The 22027-nt window shown below is 41.4% G+C and overlaps 1 protein-coding gene across 1 annotated transcript; it reads right to left on the bottom strand.

The window, feature by feature from the left end:
• Window positions 1–17434: 17434 nt before the first annotated feature.
• On the bottom strand, window positions 17435–18169 carry LOC117134363 (secreted RxLR effector protein 161-like). Its single transcript, XM_033292652.1, has one exon. It carries the CDS (start codon window positions 18167–18169, stop codon window positions 17435–17437), a length of 735 nt encoding a protein of 244 aa, XP_033148543.1.
• Window positions 18170–22027: the final 3858 nt, after the last annotated feature.

Genomic DNA, 22027 nt, shown 5'->3' with positions numbered 1-22027 from the left:
CACGAGAACGATTGATCGCCACTTAATTGTGTTGATTGACACTGGCATCAGCGGGCATGTATATCGTTTTCCTTGTTACATTGAGTACTTTTGATTTATGTTCTCACCAAACTTCGACTGAATAACCACTAGGGATATTGTTGTTTAAGGCTGGGGGAGAGGTTTACTCATATTAGTTTATTTTGAGTCATTTAAAAAAAAAGTTTTTTACTTATGTTTTATCGAGTCAAGAAAGGGATTATGATCTTATTACAATTTCATTACTACTCTAACCACTCTCCAGCACCATCTAGATTTATAGACTGCAGGATGTATTAGATGAAATACAGCAGTGTATCACATGTTAGTCACATCCACATTTATTGAGAATTTCTGGAGAAACCAAAGCTGACTTCCAACCTAATCTACTCTACTTGCTTGTTTTGGGGCTTGGTATACATTGGATTGGAGTCCTTTTGCAAGTCTAGAAGGTATTAGAATTAGTGTCCATGGTTCTCCTTCCACCTCTTTTTGGCATCCATGTTTACAAATGATTGAAATGATTTCTTGCGGTTTAGAGGGGCAGGAGTGTTTCTTACGATCCCATTATTCTACTCTAATAGAATGACCACACATTGTTTAGAAGCGAGAGATAGATCGATGACCCTACAATTCGCCTTCAACTTTCCCAGTAATAATATATAAACTATTTAAAAAAAATTAGATTCAGAGAAGATAAAAGAGAGAGGGAAAACCATAAAAGGTTACATGTAGGTCTAAATACTTGCTTGAGTTGATTCCATGTGTCCCTTGATTGATACTCCCAAGATGCAGCCTACACATTTACTTTAATACATAAATGAGATCAGTAGAGAAGTATCTCAGGTGCTATCAGTGGAGTTGTGTGATATATGGTAATGGTGACTAAGCTAGAATGTAGTACATTGAATAATCCAAGGTTTGTAATAATTAACTCCACCTTTCATATTTGCAGAAGTGAGAGTAGTGATTTTAAACTATGTGAGTCCCTGCTGTTTTCAAAAACACTTCCATTAGGATTGCTCCTGTTTTTCTTGAGAACAAGCAAAAGAGTAAGTCTGAGGGAGTAGATATACCATGGATTTTACATGTTTTTAACCATGGTATGTAGGTGTTTTAGGAGTTTTGTTATGTTTTGGAGTCTTTTTAGAGTATTTACAGGTTCATGAGTGTTTTAGAAATATATGGTGATATTGGGGCATTTTGGAGATAAAGCTAGAAGAAACTCGTAGCTGTCAATCGAACCAGTCCAGGGTAGACATTCAGAGTAAAACATCGATTGACGGACAACTCTTATCGTCGATCGACAGCGAAGCGCGCAAGGTCCGACTTGGTTCCCTCCCAACTTATGGCCCAAGTTCCACATTGTTTACAATAATTTTCATGGCCGACTTTAACCTAATATTTATGTGTTTTGTCATTGTTTATGTGTTTTTGGCAACACATGCTTTCATACTTTCTACTTTTTACAGCAAACCATATTTAGGGTTTATAATAGTTTGGAGAGAAGATCCAAGACTCCTTTAGAGCTTTGTATTGGAACTCCAGTTTTTCTACCTTATTCTGTGTATGTATTTTATTCAGATATTTGCTATGGTTTTGCTTTACTATGTCTGAGTAGTTACCTATGTTAGATTTAGGGTTAGAAGTAAGGTTATGAGGGATTAGCCCAAAATATAGATACGCTAAGGTGATAAAGATTTCCTTCAGAGGAATTGTTATTAATGTTTGTGTTATAAAGTGTGGGAACCGAAATTCGCACTGTCGATTTTCGTTTAAATAAGAAAGCTAGGAAAACCCTAATTTCCCAGAGGTCCCAGATATCTGCTAATACCACACGCCAAGTAATCAGAACACGAGAATAACAATGATAAAGTATAAGAAATCGGAAAATGAGCAGAGAGAAGTCTTATTCCGAATTTGCGTATGAGCGTTTACAACAAGGTATAAGCCTGAGCTCGAGAGCTGTCGGCGAGATTCCTAGTTCTAGTAACCCTAAGATGGCTAAACCTAATTGACTCGCAGCTCGAAATAACAAAAACGGAAAGTTGCCAAATTGCTTTAAGTGCTAAGTTTGTTCTGAAAAGTTCTTCCTAATGCCTCTCGCCTAGGACTCCTTATATACTCGCTCCAAGGTCGGTTTACGCTTTTACTCTTCTGCCCTTAAGCCGTCATAGCATAAAATGGAGATATTCCATTTTTTCTGATCTTCGTAATTATCTTCAAAATTTCGTATTTATCTGCGGAAACTTGACATTTATCCTTCCTTGCGCGCCAAGCGTAAACCGTCCTACGGTTTACGGGCTTTTGGTTAAGAAATCGTAAGATGGGCCTCGAGTCTTGTTTTAGGTCCCTTTGGGCCGTCTTCCGACTCGAAACGTTTATCACGACTTCTTTCGATAAAGAACGAGCTTTCCGCAGTTTTTACCGCAAAGTTTGATTGATGACTTAGAATGGCAGAAAACATGAACTGAGTTCACTACGGTCTTCGGGAGATAGCATCGAAGGATAGACGAGAATGCATGGACTGGTGTCGTATCGAAGTTTCGGAAGAGTTCGGTCGCTACGTAGCGACCGACCGGGATTTCTGGGAGTTGACTTGTTGAGTCGTATCTTCCATTTTTCGCAGAACGCCTCGAACTGGGTGGAGATAAACTGAGATCTGTTATCGGTTACGATCTCGTAAGGAACTTCATGCCTACAGATGATGTTTTTCCATACGAAATTTTGACTTGGACATCTTTTATACTTGCGTACGAGTCTGGCTCTACCCATTTTGAGAAAACATCTGTGAGGACTAGAAGGAAACGTTTTTGCCTTGAATTATGAAGAGGTCCGACAATATCCATGGCCCAGCGCATAAAGGGGTAGGGCGATGTGATGGAGGAAAGAACTTCGGCTGGTTGTCGGATGGTTGGAGCATGCCTTTGGCATTTTTCGCATTTTCGCGCGAACTTCTCGCAATCTCCGATCATCGTTGGCCAGTAGTATCCATGGCGTTTGATTTTCACAGCTAGCGATCTTCCGCCGGAATGGTTGCCGCAAGAACCAGAATGTACTTCCTCCATTACTTTTCTTGCTTTTTCTCCTTCCAGACACGTCATAAGTGGTCCGGAGAATCTCCATTTGTAAATTTTGCCGTCCACTGTTACGTAGCGCGCGGCCTGTGTTTGGACTTTGCGGGCTGCCCATTTTTCGGTGGGCAGTTGCCCGTCGATAATGTAGTCTCGAATTGTCTGAAGCCATGGGGTATCGCAGCCGTAATCAGATTGCTCTGATTGCGGTTGTATCGTAACTTCTTCTTCCTCGTCATCTTAACCTTCTATAAGGTTGACGACGATTGGTGGTCCGATGCTCGAATGTTCGATGAACTCGACCGGAATTACCCTTTTAAGTCCCGGGTCAGAACTTGATGCTAGGGCCACGAGGACGTCTGCCTGGACGTTCTCGGAACGGGGGATTCGCGTAAGGGCAAAACAGTCAAAGTCTTGAGCTAGACTTTGGACCAGTTTGAGGTACGCGTCCATCCATTCGTCTCTGGCTTCATACTCTCCACTAAATTGACTGGCCACTAGCTGGGAGTCGCAGTAAGCGTGGATGTTACGTATCATCAAGCCGTGAGCCAAACGCAGCCCTGCGATGAGTGCTTCGTATTCGGCCTCGTTGTTCGAGACGTGGAATTCCAGCCTGAACGATTGCTCCCAGATCTCGCTCGTCGGAGATGTGAGGCGAATTCCGATACCCGATCCTTGCTTGGATGAGGATCCGTCGACGTGGAGGAGCCAAGTGGAATTTGGTTCCTTGTTGGTTAGGGTCCCCGTTGGTAGCTCGACCAAGAAGTCTACAAGCACTTGTGATTTTGCACTTGTCCTTGGTCGGTACTCGATATCGTACTCGCTCAATTCAACTGCCCACTTGGGCAGTCGGCCCGACTGACTCGGGCTATGCAGAATCGTCCGTAGGGGAAAGGTCATGAGGATGATGATCGTGTGGGATTGGAAATATGGTCTTAGTTTTCGGGCCAACGTTACGACCGCGCATGCTAATTTTTCCATTAGTGGGTACCTAGATTCAGCATCCAGCAAGGTTTTGCTTATGTAGAAAATATGTTTTTGTTCCCCGCGTTCTTCCCTGATCAGGACGCCACTCATGGCTGTTGCTGACACAGCGATGTATAAGAATAAAGGTTCCCCTTCCACGGGTTTTGCGAGGACTGGAGGAGTAGCCAAATACCGCTTTATCTGTTGGAAGGCGTTTTCGCATTCTTCCGACCATTCAAATTTTTTATTTCCTCGTAAGACATCGTAGAAGGGTAGGCACTTGTCCGTTGATCGTGAAATAAATCGGTTAAGCGCTGCGATCCTGCCGGTCAGCCTTTGGACTTCCCGCTTATTCTTTGGCGAAGCCATCTCGATCAATGCATTGATCTGTTTTGGATTTGCTTCGATGCCGCGGTATGTGACTAGGTAGCCGAGGAATTCCCCTGATGGCACGGCGAATCTGCATTTTGTCGGGTTGAGCTTCATGTTGTGGGAATTTGACTGCACGAAACATTCCTCGAGATATGACACGTGATCTTTTGCTTGGAGGGATTTGACGAGCATGTCATCGATATAAACCTCCATCGTTTTTCCGAGTTGTTTGGAGAACATTCGGTTCACGAGTCGTTGGTAAGTTGCGCCAGCGTTTTTGAGGCCGAAGGGCATTACCCTGTAGCAATAGGTTCCGCGATCGGTAATGAACGCAGTCTTCTCGCGATCGTCGGGGTTCATCATAATTTGATTATAACCTGAAAAGGCGTCCATGAAGGATAAGAGCTCGTTGCCCGCTGTTGCTTCTACCAATCGATCAATATGTGGTGGAGGGAAACTATCCTTCGGACAGGCTTTGTTAAGGTCAGTAAAATCCACGCAAACTCGTTATTTCCTGTTTTTCTTTTTGACTACTACAGGGTTAGCGAGCCAGTCTAGATATCTTACTTCTGTTATCGATTCGACTTAAAGCAATTTTTCGACCTCGTCGTTTACTGCGGAAGTACGTTCGGGTCCTAGCTTCCGTATTTTTGTTTGACGGGTTTGAAAGTCGGATCGATATTCAATTCGTGACACGTTATGTTAATGTCGATCCCTGGCATATCTTCCGCAGCTCATGCGAAAGTATTGAGATTCTTTTTAGACAGGTTATGAGTTCTATCCTCAAAGCCTCGCGAAGATTGGCTCCGATCTCGATGCAGCGTTCCGGGAATGATTCGTCGGGACAGACTGTTACCACAGGTTCGCAAGTTGGCTCGCGTTTTTCATCTAGGGCCGCGATGTTACGAGACAGCCAAAAGAGTTCCGCTGAATCTTGACTTCGCGGATCTTTGTTGGAGATCTTTTTTCCGCTTTTCTAGGATTGGTCTCGAGGGCAGGTCCTTTTCGTTTTAGTTCTGCGGCGAAACACACCTGTGATACTCTCGGATTTCCCCATATTACCTCGACTCCGTTAGGGGTTGGGAACTTGAGGCAAAGGTGGTACGTTGATGGGATAGCACACATGGCGTTCAATCATGGCGTTCCCATGATAACGTTGTAAGATGCGGGGCGGTCAACGACTAGAAACTCTGTGACTTTTGTCACGGTTCCGGATTTGACTGCGAGATTAATCGATCCGTAGGCCATGGTTGTTTCCCCCGAAAGTCCCAGCAGTGGGCTAGGGTATTTCGCGACTTCGGATTGATTGATCCCCATTTTTTCGAGAGTATCTTTGAAGATGATATCGGCCAAACTTCCGGTGTCGATTAACACCCTAGCGAGGTCGATATCTCAAATCTTCAGCTCGATAACAAGGAGATAGTTTCGAGGTTTGGCTCGATCGACCGTTGCTCCCCCCTTGAATGAGATGACGTTTGCGCACGTCGAGTCTTGCATATCGTTCCTGATCGTTGAGTGGCTTTTGCGGGTTAGATTGATCCGTACCCCCCCCCTCTCTCTAGCGCCAAACTGTGGGAACCGAAATTCACACTGTCGATTTCCATTTAAATAAGGAAACTAGGAAAACCCTAATTTCCCAGAGGTCCCGGATATCTGCTAATACCACACGCCAAGTAATCAGAACACGAGAATAACAATGATAAAGTATAAGAAATCGGAAAAAGAGCAGAGAGAAGTCTTATTCCGAATTTGCGTATGAGCGTTTACAACAAGGTATAAGCCTGGGCTCGAGAGCTGTCGGCGAGATTCCTAGTTCTAGTAACCCTAAGATGGCTAAACCTAATTGAGTCGCAGCTCGAAATAACAAAAACAGAAAGTTGCCTAATTGCTCTAAGTGCTAAGTTTGCTCTGAAAAGTTCTTCCTCATGCCTCTCGCCTAGGACTCCTTAAATACTCGCTCCAAGGTTGGTTTACGCTTTTACTCTTTTGCCCTTAAGCCGTCATAGCGTAAAATGGAGATATTCCATTTTTTCCGATCTTCGTAATTATCTTCAAAATTTCGTATTTATCCGTGGAAACTTGACATTTATCCTTCCTTGCGCGCCAAGCGTAAACCGTCCTACGGTTTACAGGCTTTTGGTTAAGAAATCGTAAGATGGGCCTCGAGTCGTGTCTTACGTCCCTTTGGGCCGTCTTCCGACTCGAAACGTTTATTACGACTTCTTTCGATAAAGAACGAGCTTTCCGCGGTTTTTACCGCAAAGTTTGATTGATGACTTAAAATGGCGGAAAACATGAACTGAGTTCGCTACGGTCTTCGGGAGATAGCATCAAAGGATATACGAGAATACATGGACTGGTGTCATATCGATGTTTCGGAAGAGCTCGGTCGCTACGTAGCGACCGAACGGGACGGACGCTCGGTCGCTACGTAGCGACCGAGCATGGCGCGTTTAGTCGCTGCGTAACGACCTTTTTCGAGCTCTCGTTCGATGTCTCGTTTTTCCTCCGCAAAGCTTTTCGTAAGAAAGAATCTATTTCGAAAAAGTACTTATCGGAGAAAGCTCTCATCTTCTTCCTCGGACGTTTTGAATGTTAACTTCGTCGTAACCGTTTTTGACCTTAACATAAAGTAGCTAACTAGAACCCTAAACTTAGGATAATTAGGCGCAAGCAAAATAATACTCTTTTACCTGAATTAATTCCCTTGAGATAGGAATGCTAGAAACAAGCGACAACTTATTTAGTCAAACTAGTGAACCTATCGAACAGCTCAGTAAAGTTTGCCTAGTTAAACATTGAACGACGCTAGTCACATAGTGTCGATCGACGTTCGAACTATATCAACAAGCGACGGCTAAGAAATAGACTTAGTCAATAGGATTTATTCGCACGCGGAGGCTGGAATATTTGCAATTAGAATTCGGGTTCTAGTATTGAAAAACTTAGCATTTATATCACTATAATCCCAATTACCTGAAACCCTAGATCTAGCTATTTTCATAATTGTTTACAACCAATCAATCAAACAACGGCCTTGTTCACCTCTGCTATTTACTATTTAATTGTTTGCCTAGCTTAATCATAAACTGGTTAGGATCTATTGTATGTCTTAGCTCCTTGTGGATTCGATCCCTAAGTACTACGACTGAACCTCTTATTTAAGAGACTACAAGTCACTCCTTAAAGTAATTTGAGTAAAATAAGTATGACCAGCTTTTAATATCTCAAGATGAGACAAGCTGCACCCGCGTCAAAGAGAATATGTGACCTCATATGACATGATCGAATATATGAAACTGCCAGCAAAGATCGTCACATAGTGTCGATCGAAGTTCAAACTATATCAACAAGCGACGGCTGAAATATACTTAGTCAAAAGGATTTATTCGCACGCGGAAGTTGGAATACTTTGCAATTCACTACAAGAAAACGTAGCAGTAACAACGGCGTTTTACGAGGAAATTATTTCCTCGTAAATTTACATAAGCTTTACAACGCAATTACGACGCGACATGACTTCATCGTAAACTCGATGGTAATTTACGACGAAATGTATTCGTCGTAAAGTTAATGTAAGTTTACGACGAAAGTACGTGGAATGCAAATAGTTGTAAACGTTACATCGACATTACAACGAATCATGTTACCGTTACATAAAGGTGAAAACGTGTATTCAAAGTGCTTTAACTTACCTAAATTCGTTGTAAATGCGTTGTAAATTTTCCATGTAAAATCCATGTAAAACTTACCATATTTCTCTATATATATGTCATTTCCCACAACTCTCTTCCTCACAACACACAACTCTCTTCCTCACAACACATAACTCTCTTCTTCTCGAACCACCAATTACTATTTCGAAGATAACGATAACGAACATGAGTCATTCGTCTGTCTGCCAATTCAGTAGAGCGATAAGGAGAAAATGGAGGGAAGTGAAGTTGGTTTATACTTGAGTGAAACCTCCGACCATCGTCAAAGGTTCCTCTCAAGTACAAACCAGCTGCACTTCCGTCCACTTTCTCCTTGTCGTTCCACTGAATTGGCAGACAGACGAACGACACAGGTTCCTTATCGTTGTCTTAGAAATAGTAATTGGTGGGGTAACAACGCAATTACGACGAAAACAACGAAACCAAATTTCGTCGTAAACGCCATGTAATATTACGACGTAAGTACGTCGAAAATGAAATTTTACATCGATATTACAACGAATCATGTTACCGTTATATTTAGGTGAAAAACTTATCGAATTTCGTTGTAAAGTCGTTGTAAAAAAACTATGTAAAATCCATGTAAACTTTCCCTTGTAAAATCGTTGTTATATTTCAACTACCCAACTCGAAAATTTCTCTATATATCTGTCATTTCCCACTCTTCCTCACAACACACAACTCTCTTCCTCACAAGACCCAAACGGAAAAAAAAAAAAATTTTTAAAAAAAAGTAGAAAAAATGGTCGGTGGCGGTAGTATTTACGAGTTACGAAGTTGGATGTATTTGCACAAAGATTCCGACGGGAGAGTGACGAATGCATTTCTGAACGGGCTAGAGACATTCATGCACCAGGCGGGCTGTACACCGATCACGCAGGAAAGCGGTAAGATGTTCTGCCCCTGTTCAAAATGCAAGAATTCGAAATTTGCACGTAGTGAAACTGTATGGAATCATTTAGTAAACAGAGGATTTACACCACAGTACTACATTTGGTATCAACATGGAGAGGGTTATGGGGGAAATGAAGCTAGTAGTAGTAATGCTAATTTTGAGGATGCTCATCATAATGAAGAACCGAATCATGTGCATAATGAATATAATTATCATCAAGAGGAGCAGATGGTAGATCATGATAGGGTTCAAGATATGATTAGTGATGCATTTTTAGAAACAACTACAACAATAGCAGATGGAACTGGAAATGTAGAAGAACCTAATTTGGATGCAAAAAGTTTTATGAAATGCTAGATGCTGCAAATCAACCAATCTACACTGGTTGTAGAGAAGGTCTCTCTAAATTGTCTCTAGCAGCTAGGATGATGAATATTAAAACGGATCATAATTTACCTGAGAATTGCATGGATGCATGGGCGGAGTTGTTTAAAGAGTATTTGCCAGAAGACAACGTGTCTGCTGAATCTTATTATGAGATTCAGAAATTGGTTTATAGTCTTGGGTTACCCTCGGAGATGATTGATGTTTGCATCGACAACTGCATGATCTACTGGAAGGAAGATGACAAGTTAGAAGAGTGTCGATTCTGCAAAAAACCACGATTCAAACCGCAAGGCCGTGGGAGGAATAGGGTACCGTACCAAAGGATGTGGTACCTACCAATTACAGACAGATTGAAAAGATTATATCAATCTGAGAGGACTGCTGCGTCGATGAGGTGGCATGCCGAACATGTCCAGAGAGATGGTGAGGTTGCACATCCATCAGACGCAAGAGCGTGGAAACATTTCAACAAGGTACACGGAGATTTTGCTACAAATATTCGGAATGTCTATCTTGGGTTATGCACCGATGGATTTAGTCCATTTGGAATGTCTGGTAGACAATATTCTTTGTGGCCAGTCATTCTTACGCCGTATAATTTACCGCCGGATATGTGCATGGAACAAGAATTTCTATTTTTGACCATATTAATCCCAGGGCCGAAGCATCCAAAACGGTCTCTTGATGTTTTTCTTCAACCGTTGATAGAAGAGCTAAAGCAATTGTGGTCAGAAGGGGTGAGGACGTACGATTGTTCCTTGAAAACCAATTTTACGATGCGAGCAGTTCTGATGTGGACGATAAGTGATTTTCCCTGCTTATGGGATGTTGTCTGGCTGGACAACACATGGAAGATTATCTTGTCCGTATTGTCTTGGATCCACGGATGCTTTTCAACTGAAGAATGGTAGGAAGAGTTGTTGGTTTGATTGTCATCGTCGGTTTCTTCCACTTGCCCATCCGTACAGAAGAAACAAGACATTGTTTCGACACAAAAAAATTGTCAGAGACAGTCCTCCTCCATATCTCACCGGCCAGCAGATCGAAGCGGACATTGATTATTACGGAGCTCAGGAAACAGTTAAGGTTGGAGGAAATTGGCATGTTCCTGGAAATATGCCTGATGGGTATGGTGTATCTCACAATTGGCATAAGAAGAGTATATTTTGGGAGCTACCCTATTGGAAGGATCTTCTCTTACGCCACAATCTGGATGTCATGCATATCGAGAAGAACTTTTTTGAGAACATCATGAATACATTACTTAACGTCCCTGGGAAGACAAAAGATAACAAAAAGTCAAGGATGGACTTACCTGATATTTGCTCAAGAAGTGAGTTACATATCAAGAGCAATGGAAACGTTCATGTTCCCATCTTCCGGTTGTCATCAGCAGCGAAAACAACCTTGTTTGACTGGGTTGCATCGGAAGTTAAGTTTCCTGATGGTTATGTTTCAAATATGTCAAGATGTATTGAACGAGGTCAAAAGTTCTCTGGAATGAAAAGTCATGATTGTCATGTGTTTATGCAACGACTGCTTCCATTTGCTTTTGCCGAGCTCCTTCCAGCAAATGTCCACGAAGCACTTGCAGGTAATTATAAATTTATATATATACCTATGTTACGAAATGTTATTAATTTGATTCCTTTTAAAATATACAGCCATCGGAGCATTTTTCAGAGATCTTAGCACACGTACGTTCAAAGAAGAAGTCATCGAACAACTTCATCAGAACATTCCGATCATATTGTGCAACCTGGAGAAGATATTTCCTCCTTCATTTTTTGACGTCATGGAGCATCTAGTTGTCCACCTACCGTATGAAGCATTGCTTCGTGGACCTGTTCACAACGGATGGATGTATCCGTATGAGCGACAGATGAAACATTTGAAGGGGAAAGCAAGAAATCTTGCAAAGGTAGAAGGTTCAATAGTTGCAGGGAGTTTGACAGCCGAAACATCTAACTTCACATCATACTACTTTGCTCCAACTGTTCGTACGAGAAAAAGAGTTCCTAGAAGATATGATGATGGTGGAGTACCGACATCATATCCAATTGATGGTGTTCCTGACATTTTCAGCGAAATTGGACGGTTTGGTGGTAAAACGAAAGAAGTATGGTGGTCATGTGAAGAAGATAAACATAGTGCCCACACTTATATTCTGCTCAACTGCGAGGAATGACCCGTTACTTTGAAAGGTAAATATTTTTGTGAATGTTAATTATATGAATTGAAGTTAATTATGTATGATTTGATTATTTGTTCAATTTGCAGGATGTTTGTATCTCAAGTTGAAGAAGCAATACCAGGAATATTTGCAACTGATGTGGATACACGTAAAGATAAGCACTTTGTCAAGTGGTTAAAATCACAGGTAATATATCTCATACTATTATATTAATTAAGTAAGTGTTTAAGAATATATATATGTTTTTTGCAGGTTGATTATGACGATCCTTATTATCCCGTATGGTTTCATGAATTGGTTCAAGGTCCAGTTGCAAAGGTCACCACATCACCTATGTATTTCACACGAGGATTTACCTTTCACACATACGAGTATGGGAGACATCGGGCAACGAGTAACTACGGAATATGTGTGAAAGGTGAAACAGACTTTTACGGGATATTGCAGGAGATTATTGAAGTGGAATTTCCGGGGTTATTGAAGCTAAAATGCGTCCTCTTCAAATGTGAATGGTTCGATCCTGTTGTGAACCGAGGGATTCGGTATAACAAATTTGGTGTTGTGGATGTCAATTTTGGGAGAAGATACAACAAATTTGAGCCTTTCATTTTAGCTTCACAAGCCGAGCAAGTTAGCTTCCTTCCTTATCCTCGGCTTCGAACTTCCGGGATAAACTGGGTAACTGCTATCAAAGTTACACCTCGTGGACGCATTGTCGTTGGAGAAGAACCGCCCTTGCAAGAAGAAGACGCTATCACTGAAGTTGAGGTACCAGAACAACCAACTGATGAAATCCTTTTGATCGACCCGCAAAACTTTCAATATGAAGATATTCCCGAAGATGCGACAGATGAAGCACGTGAAGACGAGTTCGAGAGAAGCGACGATGATGATTGTAATGATAGTGATGAGAACGAAAACGATTTAGAGTGATGTAATATATGTATCAAATGTTGGATTTCTCTATTGTAACATTTTCTAAAAGAAAGAGTAAGAAGTAGTATGAAATAAGATATGATGTTAGATGATATGTCACTTTGGGGTTTAGGGATTTCATTCTCGGTGTTTAGGGTTAAGCGTCGTAATTTCTTCGTAAATGGAAAAACGCGGGCCTGGTAATTTCGTCGTAACACGAAAAACACGGGCCTGGTAATTTCGTCGTAAATGAAAAAACACGGGCCTGGTAAATTCGTCGTAAATGGAAAAACGCGGGCCTGGTAAATTCGTCGTAAATTTACGTCGCTTTTACGACGAATCCTAATCTATATAAGGGGACGCCGAGAGCGAGGCTGCCTCGCTCATTCCTCCCAAATTCCTTTGCTCTCTCTAAGGTAAACTCTCTCTTCTCTCTCTTTTTTTTTTTTAAATTAGTTTAGGTGATTAGTTAGGTAACGGAATTAGTTTAGGTGATTAGTTAGGTAATTAGTTTAGGTGATTAGTTAGGTAACGGAATAATATTTTTATTATGTCGTAACTGATAAAATTTATTTTAATTTTTTTTAGATGGCTCCTAGAAGAAAATCCAGAGCACCTAGTTATAGAGATTTGTTTGGCGACGATGGTTCCGGTACATCTTCTTCCGGTCCATCGTCTTCCGGTCCATCATCCTCCACCGCAGTTCCAGACTCTCAGCCTTCTCAGAGAGTTGCTTGGAGTCCTCCTCCACCGCAGATGCCTCCACCGCAAATGCCTCCACCGCATATGCCTCCACCTCCTCCTCCAGCGGCTGCACCTGAGCCTGTCCCAGAAGGTGCAGTTCATCCGGATTTGCGTGTGCCTTCATATGCCCCATTCGCGAGATATACGGTAGAGGATTTGCTTGCCCAGCCCGGACGAGAGGGTTTGGATGTTCTAGACCCCGATAGACCCCGAGGAACTTATTGGTAAGTTATTAATTTTTATTACATTAAAATTTAAAATATTTTTATTTTCTAACGGTTAAATTGTTTTCCTTTCAGGTTTGGGGCTAATAACCGTGTTGGCCGGAGCGTTTCGAAAACGATTAAGGGTTACTACGACGGGGCATATCCGAACTGGAGCAAGACTCCAAATCACGTTAAGATCACTTGGTTTAAAATGTTTGCGGTAAGATTTTTAAATTTAATTAAATTTTAACTTTTAAATATGTATATATTTTTTAAATATTATTATTAATTGTAATTTTTTCAAATTTTTTGTGTTTCAGCAAAAGTGGCATTGGTCTTTGGGAATCACCGAGATGGTGAAGGCGGAATTCGTTGCAAAAGCAAAGATCCGCCTCTGCAACACAGTCTCCGATTGGAAGGACAAGTGGGAGCTCGACGGGTATGAGGGAAAGCCCACTGAGCTCACGAAGGATGTGTGGGATGGCCTCATCGCCTATTGGAAGCACCCGTCTTCGATCAAAAAGGCCAATTCGTGCTCGGCTTCTCGAAGAACGAAGGATAAAGATGGTAATTTGCCCATGCTTCACAGAACCGGCCAAAAACCACATGCAGGCATCCGTCTAGACGTTGTAAGTTTTGTTTTTAAATATTTATTTTAAAATATTCAATTAATATAACTTTTAATATTTTTTTTTTGTAGTTGGAGAAGACGGGAGTCTTACCATCTCTGTCTGACCTATTCAAGATGACTCACGCCACATCCGACGGAGTTTTTGTGGATCCTGCATCTGAGAAACTCGCTCAAGCAGTGGCTACTCGGATTGAAGAACGGGAGACGCAACTAACTCAGGAGTCTCCCGATGGATTACCCGTCACATTGTCCACCGAAGAAGCCGACCGAATCTTCGAAGAGGTAGTACAACTAAATTTTTTTTTTCATTATTTTTAATAACTATATTAATATATGTTTTAATTTTATAGCTGGCTCCTAGAAAGAAGGGCCGAATAGTCGGTATAGGCTCTGTTAACCAAGTTGCAAGGGCAACTTCGTCATACACTTCGAGACGGGATGAAGAGACTTCTCAGATGAAAGCTCGAATGGATAGCCAGCAGGTTCGTTTAGACTCTCTTGAAGATTTGCTAGACGTGATGGCCGTGGGAAACCCGGTTATGCAGAGAATGTTGAGTCAGAGACGAGCCGCTCTTGGGTTGCCAGTACGAGATCCCCAAGAGTCCGATCCAACCCGTCAACAGCCGAGCAACCCCACCGACTACTTCGATGATATGTAGTTTTTTTAATATTTTCGGTTTGTATTATGAATTTAAATATTATGACTTTTAAATGCTTTTTTATATATGTTTTTTATTTTCATATTTCGTTTTAAAATTAAAATTATTTAAAATTAAAATTATTTAAAATTCTGAATTTTAAATAAATTCAAATTTATATATATATTTGAGGTTAAAAACAATATTCAAAATATATTATAAAACGAAACGTCGATGTAGGCTCGACGTAAACATTTACAACTGATTACCGTCGAAATGATTTACGAGTCTTTTACATCGAAGATTTTACGTGGTCTTTACATCGAAATGTTACGTGGAGTTTACATCGAAACATTTACGAGGGTGTTACAACGAAATAATTTACGTGTGCTTTACATCGAATCCATTACGTGGAGTTTACCACAAAATTTTACGTGTCATTTACGACGAATCTCTGCCCTGCGCTTTACGAGGAATATATTTCGTCGTAAACGTAACAAGTCATTTACGACGAATCGTCGGTTACGACGGGCGTTTTACGACGAAACGTGTTTCGAGGTTCATTCGTCGTAACACCCCGTTTACGACGAAGTTACAACGTATATTGCCCTCGTAAAAAATATGTTTTCCTGTAGTGATTAGAATTCGGGTTTTAGGATTGAAAAACTTAGCATTTATATCACTATAATCTCAATTAGCTGAAACTCTAGATCTAGCTATTTTTTATAATTGTTTACAACCAATCAATCAAAAAACGGCCTTGTTCACCTCTGCTATTTACTATTTAAATGTTTGCCTAGTTTAATCATAAACTGGTTAGGATTTATTGTATGTCTTAACTTCTTATGAATTCGATCCCTAAGTACTACGACTGAACCTCTTATTTAAGAGACTACAAGTCACTCCTTAAAGTAAGTAATTTGAGTAAAATAAGTATGACCAGCTTTTAATATCCCAAGATGAGACGAGCTGCACCCGCGTCAAAGAGAATATGGACCTCATATGACATGATCGAATATATGAAACTGCCAGCAAAGATGACAAGTTGTCTTCTTTTCGTATTGGAAGCATTTTCACTATAAAGGGAGGGCTTAGTTGACTAAAGAAGTTTTGATTTTTCTCTCGACATCTCTTAGACATATATTTTAGAGAGATAAACTAACGAACTCGATATTCATTGTATAGAGAATCGCCTCGCATTTGTAACATGTTTTTCGAACTCAATTTACATCTAAATAAACAACATTTCCTACTTTCTTTGTCTCTAATTAATTCATTAAACACTTGATTTCTTGTTTAAAATTTGAGCTTTATATAACAACAAAAAAACAATTATACAAACTCTTGATCCTAAACCAGGGGATCAAAAGTTTTAGGAGGAGCTGTTAGTGATTTGAGCATAAAATGCTGCTTTGTCAGAAAGAATCATAAAAAAGTAAATCATGAAACTCGATATTGTGTTCCATCTCTTCACCCCTTGATTGCATTCCACTTTCAACATCTATCTTATTTGCTAAGTTAAATTTTGATTACATCGCACACACTAACATTAATTAAAATTGCATGATTTTAAGTCATAACAAACTTCCATTGGAACATGCAAATCCTTGAAAATATACGAATATATGAAATGATAAGCTAAAACTTTAACTAGGAAATGTATGTCATTGCACCCAAAACAGAAAAACTTAAGTGGGTTTTGTCACGAGAATCGGAGAGAGAGAGTAGAGTGAGCAGTGGATAATTACTCAAATACTTCAAATAAAAAGTGGTTAATCATGTTCAACTAAGGAAGAACAGAAAACACAATTGAGCTCACATGCTCGCTCATCAACTTGTAATATATTTACATTCAAATAGAAGCATTCCCAGATATAACTGTCTTAAAACTTCATCATTTTCCCCCTTTTGTGGTTATCATCAGGATTCAAAATTCATATATATCTTTCGAATAGAATATATTTGGATCTTCCATTGTATGTGGCTTCACATGAGAATTTTCGTCTCCCAATTGGCTTCCCAGCTGTTAGGATTCAAGCTATTGCTTCTACTCCTAACGGCTTCGATCTAAGACTATTAACGAATCAAGCAAGATAAAGAAAGAACACAGATGATTTGTTCACCCGGATTTCACCGCACTCTCTCAAGGTGAAAGAGCCACTATAACTCTCCGGAGCTGGATTGTACCAGCAACTGCACTATATAGAGATCTAGCTCAAACCGAGCTCTCGAGATACAACAATGGCGATCTTCTTCTTCCGCCTTTACTCTCTCTCTATGCTGTTATATCACTTTCAGCTTACAACATTGAGAGACTTATACGAGTATATATACAGCTCGTTATAATAGGGCAGTTCCATGTGAATCCCACGTGCTTGTATGGTTTAGCTTAACCAATACTTCTGATTGAACCAGAGTCTTAACCTGATTAGGAACACCTTACTTCAACACTCCACCTTGTTCCTTATCAGCTCCACCTTCAACTTCATTCTTGTTACTGACACCGTAACTCCCTTAACTCCAAGCAAACCCGCTTAGCTTCACATCCTGAGAAAACCCCTCTCAGCCTTTATAACTTATGCTTCTTCTAAACTACAGCCTTCCGATACTCTTACTAAATCCAAAGCACCCTTGAATTTGCCAACAGGTAGCACCTTAGTGAAAATTTCTGCTGGATTTTACTCTGTTGCAATCTTCACCACTTGTACCCAACCATCAGTAATCAAATCTCTAACAAAGTGATACTTTGTCTGCACATGCTTCGTTCGTTCATGACATACTGCATTCTTCGCCAGTGCAATTCCACTTTGAGAATCACAGTAAATCTTTATTGCATCTTGGCTGAACCCAAGCTCATTCGCAAATCCCTTTAACCAAACTGCTTCTCCTGACGCTTCTGACAAAGCTATGTACTCTGATTCTGTTGACGACAACACCACTACCTTCTGCAAACTAGATCTCCAACTCACTGGATTACCTCCAACTGTGAAAACCATTCCTGTTGTAGACCTGCGCTTGTCCGCATCCCCTGCATAATCCGCATCGCAATAACCTTGAACCGTAAACTCTCCTTCTTTTCTGAACACTAACCGAATCTTCACCGAACCTCTCAGGTATCTGAGCAACCACTTAACTGCCAGCCAATGATCTTTGACAGGCTTGCTCATATACCTGCACACTAGGCCCACTGCAAAAGCCAAATCCGGACGTGTACATATCATAGAGTACATTAAGTTTCCCACTGCACTCTGATAAGGGACTTTCTTCATAGCTTCAGCTTGATCTCGCAGCTCTATCTCCGTAGCTGCCCTTAGCGCAAAATGAGTACCCATAGGAATACCAACTATCTTAGCTTGCTCCATCTTGAAATTTCCAAGTACCTTCAGTATATATCCTTCCTGAGACACCGTCATAATCCCTTTTGTTCAATCTCTATAGATCTCCATACCCAAAATTTTCTTGGCTTCTCCGAGATCCTTCATTTCAAACTCTGAGCTTAGTAACACTTTCAACTCCTCAATATGCCTCCGATTCTTAGACGCAATAAGAATGTCATCAACGTATAACAATAGATACACACAAACCCCGTCCTTTAACTCCTTGAAGTATACACAACTGTCAAACTCACTTCTGACGTAACTATTCTTCAGCATAAACTGATCAAAACGTTGATTCCATTGTCGCGGTGATTGTTTCAATCCATACAAAGTCCGCTTCAGCAAGCACACCTTATCTGGATGCTCCTTGTCTTCATAACCCTCATGTTGCTCCATGTAGATGGTCTCCTCCAGATATCCGTGAAGAAACCCGTCTTGACGTCCATTTGTTGCAATTCCATATCAAAATGGACAACCGCAGACAGGATAATTCGAATTGAGACCAACTTCACTACCGGAGAGAAGATCTCCTGGTAATCGATACCCTCCTTCTGTGAGTACCCTTTGGCCACCAACCTTGCCTTGAACCTAGGACCATCTTCCTTTGTAGCTCCTTCTTTCTTTTTGTATATCCACTTGCAACCTATAGGCTTCTGGTCTTTGTTTCGATCCACCAGATCCCACGTTCGATTCTTCTTTAATGAGGTCATCTCATCATCTGACGCCTCTGCCCACTTGTCGCTGTCAGGACCCTCCATTGCTTCTCTGTAGCTTCCTGGCTCTGCTCTGTCAGTGTCGTCTCTCATCAAATACGCGAAGCCTGCAATGTCTTCATCTTCAGGGTAGACGTGATAATCTTGAAGCTTTGCTGGTGGCTTCAACGTCCTCCTTGTCCTGTCCCTTGCTAGTTGATAACCGTCATCAGTCTCTGTCGCAGGTGGAGTATCCTCAGAACCCGTTTCATCCTCCTGATCTTCGGTTTCCACAGGAGTTACTTGACCACGCTCTTGCACTGCTCCACCTTGGGACACGTCATCTTCTGTTCCTACAAAATCAAAACTCACACGTGTATTAGTAGAATTGACAGAGGAAGAAGTTTTACCTGAGTTATCGCTTGACGACTTAGACTCCTTGAACATCTGATCCTCTCTGAAAACTACATTACGACTGATGACACATCTCTCTTCATCAATAAGCCAAATTCTGAATCCCTTTACTCCTTTCGGATAGCCAGTGAAAACCCCTTTCTTTGCCCTTGGACTTAGCTTCCCTTCATCAGAATGTATGTAGACTATACACCCAAACCTCCTAAGCCCTGACAAATCTGGAACTTCTGTGGTCCATCGCTGCTCCGGAATCTGAAAATCAATGACTGAGGACGGAGTTCTATTCAGCAAGTAGACTGCTGTTGAGACTGCTTCTGCCCAAAATTTAGGCTCCAGCCCACTCTCACTCAACATGCTGCGAACTTTATTTAGAATTAACCTGTTTAACCTCTCTGCTACCCCGTTCTGTTGGGGTGTATATGTACACGTACGGTGCCTGACAATGCCTTCGTCTCTGCAAAACTGATCAAACCTCAGGTTACAGAACTCCAAGCCATTGTCTGTCCGCAGCTTCTTCACTTTTCTTTCTACTTGCACTTCTACCATTTTCTTCCACTCAACAAACCGCTGAAACGCTTCACCCTTCGTCTTCAGAAAGTAAACCCAAACCTTCCTTGACCAATCATCAGTGAATGAGATGAAATATTGGCACCTTCCAACGCTCATGGGGACGTTGGGTGATCCCCATAAGTCTGAGTGGATATAATCGAGTCTCTCCTTCGTCAGATGCTGAGCTGGCCCAAAGCTGACCTTGTGCGTCTTACCTTTAACGCAGTCCTCACAGAACTTCATCTCCGAGACGTGTTCACTTGGTATGCAACCTTTCTTAACTAGCATTTCGAGTCCTTTCTTTCCCACGTGACCAAGCCTACTGTGCCACAGCTGAGTTTGATCTTTGTCTGAGACTGCAGCTGATAGCTCACCTAAACCGCTTCCTGACCTTAACGCAGATCCTCTCATAAAATACAAAGTATCAGAACCCTTCCTATAACCTCTCATGATTAGTGTGCATCCCAACACAATCTTCATATTACCGTTTGAAGCTCTGAACTCGCAGCCCTTATTCTCCAGTGTTCCTAGAGAGATTAAATTTCTTCCAATTCCTGGCATGTATCTCACTTCGTGAAGCAGAAACGTAGTACCGTCTGGATTCTGAAACCTGATCGAGCCTATTCCTTTAACCTCAGTTAGAGAGTTGTTCGCCATCCTAACCTTTCCTGCTGTTGTGACCTCCTGCAGTTCCACAAAGAGCTCCTTTCTGGGAGTCATATGAAATGAGCATCCTGTGTCTAATATCCACTCCTCCGAGTCATCAGCACTCTGTGTAACGTTCACCTCTGCAGCTATCAGTCCTACTAAGTCGTGAGCATCATCTTTCACCAACGAAGACTCTCCTCTCTCGGACTGGTTTCGATGCTTGTTCCTCTCAAGTCACTTGTAGCACTGTTTCTTGTAATGCCCTTCCTTTCCACAGATTCAGCAAATTTTCTTTCTCCCTGTTGACTTTGACCTCGACCTGAAGCTCTTCTTTCTTCCATTACCATTCTGTGAACTTCTGTTTTCTGATCTTCCCCTCACAAAGTGTCCTTCTGAACTGCTTCGAGAACCTACAACATCTTTCAACTCCTTTTCCTTGGACCTAGCTGAGCTAGCTACCTCATCTACCTTGATGACATCACGCCCATACTTGAGCGTTTCTTTCAGTGATCATACTTCGAGGGAAGAGAGTTAAGCAGCAGTATTGCCTGCACTTCCTCCGGGACTTCAATATTCAGGTTACTCAAGTCTCCAATGATCTTTAAGAACTCATCTATGTTGTCATCTACCGATCGATTCTCCTGCATCTTGAAACTGTATAACCTCAACTGTGCGTGTATGCGGTTCGGCAGAGACTTAGGCATGTACAACTTCTCTAGCAAGATCCACGTCTCTGCTGCTGTCGTACATCGTTCGATCTTCCTCAAAACGTGATCTCCCACATTTAGGAAGATGATGTTCATCGCTTTCTCGCATCTCTCAGATCTTGCGATCTCAGCCTCTGCGATCTTCTTTTTCTTCTCAAAATCTTTCTCATCTTCTTCCGAATCCTCTTCAACCTTCGTCTTCTCGATGAGAACATCCTTTAACCCGGAGACGCTAAGGAAAGCGTACATCCGTCTTTTCCATAGAGAGAAATCACCATCGCCGTCGAACTTCTCGATCTCCGATTTCATCCCAGCCATCTCCGATCAATCTTGAAAGAATCACCTTTTCCGCAGATTCACTAGGCTCGTGTACCTGGCTCTAATACCACTTCTGTTAGGATTCAAGCTATTGCTTCTACTCCTAACGGCTTCGATCTAAGACTATTAACGAATCAAGCAAGATAAAGAAAGAACACAGATGATTTGTTCACCCGGAGTTCACCGCACTCTCTCAAGGTGAAAGAGCCGCTATAACTCTCCGGAGCTGGATTTTACCAGCAACTGCACTATATAGAGATCTAGCTCAAACCGAGCTCTCGAGATACAACAATGGCGATCTTCTTCTTCCGCCTTTACTCTCTCTCTATCTTATCTCTAAGTTTCTCTCTCTATGCTGTTATATCACTTTCAGCTTACAACATTGAGAGACTTATACGAGTATATATACAGCTCGTTATAATAGCGCAGTTCCATGTGAATCCCACGAGCTTGTATGGTTTAGCTTAACCAATACTTCTGATTGAACCGGATTCTTAACCTGATTAGGAACACCTTACTTCAACACCAGCTAGTTCAATATATAGTTTTAGATTACTAGAGAGCTA

This window comes from Brassica rapa, chromosome A05 (assembly GCF_000309985.2).
Source record: "Brassica rapa cultivar Chiifu-401-42 chromosome A05, CAAS_Brap_v3.01, whole genome shotgun sequence".
Taxonomy (NCBI): Eukaryota; Viridiplantae; Streptophyta; class Magnoliopsida; order Brassicales; family Brassicaceae; genus Brassica; species Brassica rapa.
This window is presented reverse-complemented; position numbering and strand designations above follow the sequence as displayed.